We start from the raw sequence: 11,216 nt of genomic DNA on the forward strand, positions 1-11,216 counted from the left end.
TCGCATAAAAAGCGCAGCGCCTGTTCCGCCGCCTTCTCCCAGGCGCAAAGCCCGGCCCGAGGACATTGGCCTTAAAGGGGAACCCCAAGCCACTTTTCCTGCTTTCTCTCCTCTCCCTCGCCTGAAATCTGTACGGTCAAAATGTTCAGGTGCGGCCTGGCCTGCTGGAGGTGCAGATGGATCCTGCCCCTTCTTTTGGGGATAGCCATCATCTTTGGCATCATCGCCTTGGCTGGCAAGGGGTGGCTGGAGTCGGCCCAAGCCCCCTACGCGCGTAAAGCCGGGTTGTGGTGGGACTGTATCAAAAACAAACCCGACGATGTGGACTGGATGTGCAGTTCTCTCATGGACTACAGTAAGTCTTGGCGAGCGGCGTGCATTATTAAACCTACAGGGAGTTTGCTCAAGTCTCGCTTTATTCAGCCGGTGTGGGGAGGGCGGGCTACGATGGTGAAAAGGTCAGAATTAAGTCGAAAAATGTATCCGGGAACAAACTTCCCCGGAAGACAACAGTTTGCAAAGGGCGCATAGGTTCACATTACGTAAATGGCGTCAAGCTCGCCTTTATGCAAAACTAGTAGCCCGGTGAGAAACAGATAGTGAACAGAAACCGGACTGCTATTCAATAGAGGACTAGATCCCAAAGCGAGACGCAAGTGGAAATCGTTAGGTAACAGGCAGGCCATGAGGCCATTATAGATTGTATGGAGGATTTTAAGATGCAGCAAGGCGAATTGCAACATCAACCCAAAATTACTCATTGAAACTAGTTGGAAAGGCTCTGGATCAAACTGGTTGCCACACCTTTGACTCATCCAAACTTGACGAGCTTTTTCATAGTTCAATGCACAAGAAGGCGAGTCTTTGACTGTATTTCTGCTCTTCATCACAAATCCTAACCTTCCGTCAGAGCAGGAGAAGCAAATGGCCTTTGTGCTTTCGGAAGGGGTGGGCGACAAAATATCCCTTTCCCCTGACTTGCTGGTTGTAACTTGATACCAAATCAGCGTGTAATCTGTTTTTTTTTTACTGAGCTGGAATTGAACTATGGCCAAATAGGGGAAGATCTGCAGCGCTTTGCAAGCCTTTTGTAGTTAAGGGAAAAAAACATACCCAGAAGTTAAATTATTATTGTAGTAGGCTTCGTGTGATACATTAACTTGTATGGAGGTTGATGCCTCCAGAAATGTTGGAGTGGCAATTACGAAGATTTTCAGACAGCAAAGTATATTTGGGATCCCAAAACATCTGGAGGGTGCCAATTACAGAAGATTGAGTGTGTGTAAAATGGTGCCTTAAGAACTAATGGGATAACAAAGCATATTGGTGTTGCGGAAGAGGAACTTAGGTGCTGCCGAGCATGTCCTTTAGAGATGTTTTATTTTTAAACTTATTGGAAAAGTCAAAGTGACAATTGCATTTGTTCCTTTATATAAAGAATAGGTATAATATGTACTTCAAATGCAAGATATTTAGCTTGTGTGTTTCTTAAAATGTAATAGAAATATTTTTTGTCTAATTCTTACCTATACTTCTATTGCCTTGACAAAAATAATAATAAAGAATTGGTTATTTAAGCAAGAGGAAATGTTTATATTAATTACATAAACTGAGGAGCCCTAACACTTATAGTCTGACTACTAGAGGAAATAAATACTTAATGTTCCCATTTTCCTTTCCCTCTGGGGAAGGAGAATAGTTTTGACTAAACACACTATAATAGGGGATTTGGGCCAGTCATTCTTGGGACAGCTGAATCTACCTCACAGACTTGTTTTGTAGATAAAATAGAGAGAGAGACCTCTATAGAAGCCAGCTTAAAAGTCTGGTGGAAAGTTAATATAATATGGTGTGCTATTTAGTCATCCTTGATAATTTTGTGAGGAGTGTCTAAAAATTCTGGAATGAATCCTTCCCAAACAAGATATCAGCTGCATAGAACTTCCTGGAATCAAATTTGCCTTAATTGAAATCATGTAAAGCAAATAAAACACAGACGGTTCATGTAACCATCCATGCATGAAAAAAAGGGAAATAAAAACAACTATCCCACCTTTTTTGCAACACTGCCCTAAGTTAAATGTGTTTAACTGCTTACAAGTTGTGTATATTTGGGCTCCCTAAACATAATTAGCTATCAAATATGGATAATATGGGAAAATCTAGGATTTAGAATCCAGAGGTTCAGTTATTCAATTTGGAAACAAAATAAATAAATAAATGGAAGAGATTTTGAATACTTGGGTAAATGGAAAATATTTGAACATAGATTTATTTATTTATTTAAATTTAGACTTGTGAGAGAAGCCAAACTGCTATTTCAGATTGATTTTTTTTAAGACCCAGTGATTAAACATTGGCCTGTCTTACTTTTTGTATGTGTTTTGTAAAGAATATTTAGATAGAAAGATGATGATACATTCAACATGAACTGGGAATGGAATGAACATTAAGCTGGCTAAGATTAATGTGTCACAATAAATCAGTTAATTGGTAATTGCAAAATTTCAGCAATTACCTGAATGAAGAACTTGCTTACAATTTGTATCATTATTTCTTTTTTTTAAAAAATGAGAATGTAAGAGGAAGACTTAATACCTATAATGATGTTACTCAGATTAAAAATTGCAAGTAATTCATACATTGGTTTTATTCACCCTTTTGCTTAAAGGGAAGCTACCTTGGAGAATCACTTGTTAATGGCAGACTTGCATTGGGCACAAATTCTTATTCAAGATTGTACTTGTTAAGTATTAATGTTGCACAGAATACAGAAAAGAGCCACACCCTATGCACTGATGAGGAAGGAATTCTTTGTTTGGAATGATAATTAAATTGCAGAGGTTGTAATTCAGATTTGCTTCAAGATCAAACTAGATGTAACATGGAGTCCTATATCTTTTCCGTATGTATGTATGTATGTATGTATGTATGTATGTATGTATGTATGTATGTATGTATGTATGTATGTATATTGCATTAAAGAATAGCTTCTTTCCAAAAACTGTTTGTCACAGAAATTAGAATGTAGGAACATGGAATACATGAGAGACAAACCTTTTATTTTTAATACTGTGGCTGTCATCTCCGGATGGAAAATAGAAAAAAACTACAATCATTTTTCCCCATAGAATGAAAGGGACATAGATTTGTAATGGTATCCCATCCCATCCATCACTCGACACTTTCCAGGCACAAGAGAGCTTGGATGTTTTCTGATGGTTCACTGATGATGTTATTTTGGTTTGGTAATGAAAGTCTGCAAGAAAGCAACCAAGCTCAGAGAGCACCAAGGACCCTTCATTTCAAATCTGAGTTATAAATATTTTCCTCTATTGCTAATTGCTTTTTAAAATGTGCAAATGTCAGAGTGGTATTAAAATCCTATGATTAGCAAACACAACTTAAATCCAGTATGAAAAAGTGGATCCCATCAGCAAAATCAGATTATAAAATGAAATTGTAATTAACTGTTGCCTGAATTTTACAGGAGAGATGTCATCATAAACTTTTCTAATCACCTATTCTGATAAAGATCAGGTTTATATAATCTGATTTGCTGTATTTTTTACCCTTAAAAATAATTTGTTAGAATCATTATACAGTAGCTGTAAATGATGATTCCTCAGCCAACAATCATAGGTAAGGGATTAGGAGATCTAATCTCTATGGGATCTCTCTCTCTCTATTACTCTATGGTTTTGCTTCCTCTTTCCATACCGGATAATACTATCTTTAATATTAATTCTGAATTTAAAAACTGCTTTCTTTTTTCCTTTAATGTGCAAAACTATTGAACCATTGAATGACAAAGGGAGTCAAATATAATTAAAAGAGAATTTTTCATAGAAAAAAGTACAATATAAGATGGCGTATGACAAAACTAAGATTTTCAGTAAGAAATTAGGGATTACAATAAATAGAGAAACAGATTAAATTCTGTTTAGTAAAATGAAAAAATGATTTAAATAAATTAGATATGGTGATCTGAGAAAATATTAAGATTGGTCCCTAAAGAAATGAGAATGAGCAAGTATGGCACCAAATAAAGGGTATGTTTGACACTGAGGTAATCAAGTGGTTAAAACAGTGGATTTAAGATTCAGTGCCTGCATGATCAGGTGAATTCAAACACTCTTGGTCAACAAATAAATACTATGTCCACTGTTGGGTGCTACAGGTCAAAAAGGATAGTGGCAATTGTTTTTCATAATGGAGGATAGAGAATCTATAATCAAATGAGTACTATGATTTATTCATAAATGTTTTGGAAGTGACCAAATCGTCTGAGGATCAAGGAGAGAAACCAGAAAATCCCAAAAGAATGTCTTCAAATCTAGAGGATGAACAAATGTAATTTAGTGTAAAGTAATACATATGGAAGGTTTTTTAAATGTTATATTTACATTTGTAAGGTTGTAAGCAAGGGATCATTAACCGAGAGAGGATTCTTGGGATTATGATGGATAAACATGTATATTTAGTACAATCTTCCCCAATGTGACCAATCTGACCTGAAGCTTTCTGAGAATTATCCTGAATTCTCTGCTGTAATGAAGAAAGCTGGGAAATCCTGGGTGTTGAAGTCCACTTGTCTAGAAGATGATGGGGTTATGATTGCTGTGGAAAGTAAAGTCCATATTAGGAATTGTAGGGGAAAGAACCAAGATACAATTTTATTGCATTTGTATTAATTAGAAGTATAACCTAGAGCAGGGGTGTCAAACTCAATTTCATTGAGGGCCACATCAGGGCTGTGATTGACCTCGGGGGGGGGCTGGATAGGCATCGCCGATTGGGTGGGTATAACTGACTGAGTGGGCATGGCCATCTGGGTGGGTGTGGCCAGCTTGACGCCACTCCCCAAACTGCTGGCATGTTTCCTCTTTGCATTGGGTAGCCCGGGCCAAAGCCAACTGGCCTGATCATTCCTCTTTGCATTGAGTAAAACAGGATGGTCCCGTGATCCAGATGCAACCACATTGTGGGCCAGATTCGGCCCACGGGCCTTAAGTTTGACACCCCTGACCCACAGCCTTAATGGTAAAGTTTTGATTCATTGACTATGGAAGCTATTTAAAATATTGCATACAGTACTGTATGAACACCACCTCTGAAGAACTGTCTTAACTAAGGAAGTTATTTGCTTGTTTTGTATACTAATCTAATTGTACCTTATTCAATAAGCTATAGTTAAGTAAATTGTGGATTGGCACTAGGCCACAGGAGAGAAAAAAAGCAAGAGCAGAAGCAATATATTTAGGTGGAAAAGATATATTATTTAGATTCTTTAATTTAGAAAAAAGTCTGATTGAAAAGAGAAATTAGAGACACATACTAAACTGTTAGTATGGTTGAGATGCTGGATGTGGACTGTATCTCAACCATTCTAGCAGTTTAGCTTGATGTGTCTCTAATTTCACTCCCCTTTTGACTGTAGATTAACCAGCTTGTTTTAAAAATGCAGGTGGGGGGGATGTCTTGAACAGAGAGAAAAAGCTGTCAATAGAAGATAATCAACCACATTCAGGCATACCTGTTATAAAAACTGTTGATTCTTTGTAGAGATTTGCAGTTGTGTCAGATGAAAAGGAGGATCACAATATTTAATAGATAATGCCTTTAACAATAAAAGCAAGCTTCTGCTCAGTTCCTTTAATCAGTATTTTTCTAAGCTTTCATTTAACTAATGCAAAATGTATATATTTACATATAAGGTATATATGTTTCTTATATCTCTTTTTTTTTTCTCCAAAGGTTGGGGCAGAGCTTCTGCTGCTACATATCTTGTCGGTTTTGTCATCCTCTGCATCTGTTTCTGCTTAGCAGTCATAGCATTTTCCATTGATATATTGCGGTTTAATTTCGTTCGAGGAATTGGTGGCTTGCTCTTCGTTGTTGGTAAGCCTGTAAATAAGAGAAATGATTTTCTGACCAAGTATATTTGTTTGTGACTTTCCCAAAATATAATTCTCTGTAGAATATGTAAAAAAAACCCTTTAATTTCTTAGTCAGCTCTTTCCTCTTCTTATATAACTTTTCTTAGATTTCATATTAGCAACAAACAACTGTCCAGACTCAATCAGGTAAACTTTCTTAATTAAAGCTAGCCAGCATTTAGCTATCATTTAGTTTCTAATTTGCCTCTCCCAATTTTATTTTTTAATAGACAAGTATCTTCATTTTTGGATAAACTTTTATATATCTTAGAACATTACTGTATTATTATACATGTATTATTAAAGATATTCCACATGAGTTGCATTGTTTTACAAAAATATATTTTAATACATATGCCCTTCTATATTGTGGACATAATATAACTTAATTTCTTTAAAATATTTAACCATAAAGGCTTCTAGGATTATATGTAGCTAGTTAGTTATGGTTGAAACACAACTAGTTTGAGAATCATTTATAAAACTTCAAACAATTTGGTTTCTATAGTTTGGGTTTATTGGCTTGCATGAATTTAGCATAACTTATAGATTACTATTCAGAAACCATGAGTGTAGTGCAGAAACTCAACTAGACACTTCATCTGGGTCTCACACCCTTCAGTATTTTTATTAATGATTTGGGGGAGGTGGTGGAAGAAATGCCAGCCAGACTTGCTGAAGATAGAATTAGGCATGACTGCTAGTATCCTTAAAGATGAAAGCACAAATCAAAATTATTTTAATAGGTTAAGTCAAGTTTAGCAGCTTCTGATAATTGGAAGTTGTAACTCAACCTTCAGGTTTTTGGAAGGCTGCAAGATACAGTCAAGTAGGGTAGTCGGTTTTTTGTCTTATTTTGGCATGTATGGGGCATTAAGAATGGGAATGGGAAAGGCAAAACACTGCTATTCCCACACTTTGTCCTCCCTCCAAATACAACATCCAAAATTGTGCCTCACAGTCTTGAAGAACTTAACATGGATCCCCCCCCCCCCCCAGCCTCCCAGGATAAAAAGCAGAGATGGAAACAAAAGAATAAAATTGAGCAGAGGCAAATGCAGTTGGTCACAAGAAAAAAAAATCAGTTGTACACAGGAGAAACCTGATTTAGTAATATTGTACGCAAAAAAATACGGAATTGCAGTTGATTGTGCTAAGAATATGCATGGCTGCTGAGAGTCAAATATGGTTTTAAGTTGCATTAATAGAAACATATTTCCCAAATCATAGGTTATGAGTTCCACTCTATTCTGCGTTAGTCATAACCATTCTTGAACATCTGGCCAGTTTTAAGTGCCATAATTGAAGAAGAAGAAGAAGATAAATTTTCAGTTTCAAAGGTTATTGAATTGAACATTACTAAATATATTAAGCTCTGCAGCAACAAGAGCAGAAAGCTTCCAAATGTATTTGGAGGATTTGCTAACAATCATCAGGTGTCTGAGGGAATATTACATAGCAAATAGCCATGATTTTTGTTATCCAAAGTATAAGATGTTTAACAATGCTTTGAAGTTACAAGTGTTTGGCAAACAGACTTGAAAAATCTAATTATTGGTAAGACCAATTATTGATCTTACCAATAATTACAGAGGTAGGTCATTGAACCCGGCAGAGTTCAGTCATCTCTCTTGTGCAGGATGATTCTCCCTAAATGTCACAACCTCCACTCCATTTTGTGGGATAGCATGTAGAGAAAGAATGTTGAAACTTTTAGAGATTTAATTAGGAAATTTAATATCTATGTATATAAATGATTATGATAGATACTCTGGTGTCTTGTACTACATGAACAATACCTCATTATTCAATCAATCAATTTATAAAGCCACCAATCTCAAAAAGTGATTGTGCAACAAATATATTAAATAAAAAATGCAATTGCAACGTATTGTTACAATGTAATAATTAAAATGCATGGCAGCCAATTCTGGGCACAGAGACAAGTCTTTAGGACCCTGCAAAAGGCTAGCAGGGTTGGGACCATTCTAATCTTTTCTAAGATTCGCTGCAAATTTCTGTGGTGTAAGATTTTATTTAATGCCTTGCTTTCTTCCTTATTTCCATCCAGCTGCTTTCCAGATCTTAGGCTTGGTCATCTACCCAGTGAAATACACCGAAGATATTATATTGACGGGAAGCAACATGTTCAGCTGGGCTTATGGTTTTGGTTGGGCAAGTACAGTGATTGTGATAGGTTGTGCCTTTTTTTTCTGCTGTCTTCCCAATTGGGAAGATGAAGTCCTGGGTAACATAAAACCCTATAGGCATGATGGCATTTAACCAGTTGGATGTGGACTTTATAGAAGATACTTTTAGGAAATAAAGCAATGTTGTTTCTAACATTTGTTTGTTTGTTTGTTTGAATAACAGTTTATTTTTAGACATTCCTGTTTTCAGACTTATTTTGTTACAAAAAAGAGAGAGAGAGAGATTGCATTCTGAATTTTGTTAACTAATAATAATAATTCCTTTCAGGAATTAATTGTTTTTGGTAAAGGACAGAAGTTTTGGTGAGGTGATTTATTCCAAGATAATATTTTACTGAATAAACATATAAGGTGTTTTTTTTTAAAAAAATGTCAAACAATTTTAAGCTTTTATTTTTAGTCTGTGGTTCAGAATCCTTATCCAAACATTTATTAATAAAATAATTGTTTGAAAACGTAGTTATTTATACATTTAGTATGCAATCTTCTAAGCATTAAATTCTGTTAATATTATTTTACTGGCATTTCTGTTATAGTAATGCTTCATGGCTTACTTGATACTAAATGAATTAACACTATAGAATTCTATATGTGCAGGTTTATCATGTTAAAGAATTTATGTGACAGCTTCCCTGTTCCCCATTATTGGATGCTTCTAGACAAGGTTAGGTCTGCTCTATTCAGATAATTAGTATAGAGTAGTTAGCTATTTTGTGTTTTTTCTGATCCTCTGCTCTCATTAAAGAAATCTCTTGAGATATTTCATTAATTGGTAGTAATGCCCACAATCTTCCATCTGAATTTACCTACATACTTCTTAACATTTATATATTGAATATGTCTCATAGATTAGGGAGAAGGTAAAACTTTAGAGTTATACTTTTCATTTTCCTTTCTTCTTCTCAATATCTGACAATTTTATTCTCAGCATATAGAGTTAAAGCAAAAACACAACAACCCCCAAAACCAAATAACTATTAGATGGCAAACCTATTAGGCAAAAAAACCCCAAAGCTGGTTTATTGGATAGTTGCAGTTAGAAAGTGCTTTTCTGCTGCCAATTTTCTCATCCCATTTTATCATGACTACACCCCATATGCGTATTTTTAATTCAAATGGCACTGAATCAAAGATGAATCAAAGTTAGCGCCATGTATGGTTGCTTTTTCAAGGTTCTGCAGGATTAGTTACTTGGTAGTGGAATAATAATATAGACTTGCCTTTCCAAATTTAACCATATATACAACGTAGCTCACAGATAGGCATTGTGATGTCTGTGGGTGCAGAGAACAACTTAGGACAACTCCAGTGGGGCTGGTCAGGCTTCTGCAGCATTAGACTTTATTTTTTTAACTAAAATATATGGAATGCTTGTATGTTGTAAAACAAAATGCCAGTCGGTGACATATTTATTTACAAGAATACCTATGGATCTCTACCTATGGACCCCAGAGGGTTCCAAAATAAAAGTGGTACTTGGGTGTAAGTTTAGCAAGAAAAAGACAATGAAAAATCGCAGCGGTACAAAGCATTGATAAAATGGGTTAGGGAGTTATGTAGAATAATCATGTCACATTCTTTTAAAAGAACCTCTGTGAGTTGCTGCCTGGTTGTCAACACACACTGTGGTAGCCATTGTGTAAACAGATATGCCTTTGGCAGTCAGAATGTCCATATTCCTCCAGTACACATTCAGAATCCCAACACTATAGATGTTTAGTCAGCAACAGGACAGAGACTTCAGTCATTCTTAATCTTAAATAAACATAGAGAAGATTGCAGAGAATTGAATATCATTTATCTCAGTAGGAAAATTAAATAAACTACCAAAAATATTGGATGGAATCTGGGATTGGAATATGTGAAAACTTTTAATTTACATTAAGATATTTTAATATCATTAAATCCATTGCTAACCTGACAGACGTCTGAATGTATGTTACTAAAAAAAAAGATTATATACTATATATTTTGAATCTTTTGGTAGAAGCTTATTTTGTATTTGGGAAATATTGTATATTCTAATGTATAATTTCAGATATGACTCTTTTTGTATGTTTACAATTATTCACAAAGGTTATCTGCCCACTACTGCATGAATTAATTAATAAAAGTTGCTTAAGTTACAGAAGAAATTCTCATATGAATCCACATTGTTTAAAGTTGTGTTGTATTTTATACTGTATTGGATTGTGATACAACATTTAGTGTTATGAAATATTGCCTATGTGCTCTGTACATATTGCAATCTACAATTGAAGACAGAAATTTTCCATCCATTTTTATGGAAATAAGCCCATTACCTTTATAGAATTTAAAATAAATAAAAGTAGGACTGTTTTGATAACAATGAGGTTTTTAAAGAAACTAATAGAATAAACAGTGCAACCAATTTAATAAGGGTATTTAATCCATACACCTGAAGTTTGTTAAACTCATGTTTACTTGTAACATCAGCTGAAGGCAGAATCCAGCTATTACTAATATTCATTTTTTGAGTAATAAATCAGTAGCAAACATTAGTTCAAAGGACCATGTTTACATTTTGCTAGAATAAGTAGAGTTTCCTAATGTTCCAGCATCCAAGAAGACGAAGTCAAAGATTCTTAAGATTGTACATATATTCCAGCATTTTGGAGTCATATATTTAAATAGGCATTTGAATTCTACATGTTTTATCTCTATAATAAAAAAATATAGATCAATTATATTGAGAAAATACTGGTGAAAAGTTTTAATCGTTGGAGCATTAGTTATAGGCTCGTGTTCTAGTCTATTTGAAGTGGGACTAGATAGATTGCATTACCTAGGTTTGTCAAGAAATTATGAATCTACTTCAGTAATCTTCTTACCTGTATATAATTTTATAGTTTTGCTGAATAAAAGGAGATTGTAATTAAATTTTTTAAATTTAATGGGATTTTATTATAATCCCTTAAAAAAAAGAAAACATACCTTCCTGCTTGGTGACATGATAACATATTTCCCGAGAGAAGATGGGAAATCCCCTAGTTAAAAGTACAATGTTTCCATAAAATATGTGTTCAAATTCTGAATTACTAGGCAT

The 11,216-nt window shown here is 34.8% G+C and overlaps 1 protein-coding gene across 1 annotated transcript; it reads left to right on the top strand.

The window, feature by feature from the left end:
- PERP (p53 apoptosis effector related to PMP22) lies at positions 1 to 8,282 on the top strand. Its single transcript, XM_014064897.2, has 3 exons — positions 1 to 355; positions 5,758 to 5,901; positions 8,011 to 8,282. Exons 1-3 carry the CDS (start codon positions 142 to 144, stop codon positions 8,220 to 8,222), a joined length of 570 nt encoding a protein of 189 aa, XP_013920372.1. The 5' UTR covers positions 1 to 141; the 3' UTR covers positions 8,223 to 8,282.
- Positions 8,283 to 11,216: the final 2,934 nt, after the last annotated feature.

This window comes from Thamnophis sirtalis, unplaced genomic scaffold, assembly GCF_051295495.1.
Source record: "Thamnophis sirtalis isolate CommonGarterSnake01/CBP01778 unplaced genomic scaffold, rThaSir2_p1.2 scaffold_6, whole genome shotgun sequence".
In the NCBI taxonomy this organism is placed as follows: domain Eukaryota; kingdom Metazoa; phylum Chordata; class Lepidosauria; order Squamata; family Natricidae; genus Thamnophis; species Thamnophis sirtalis.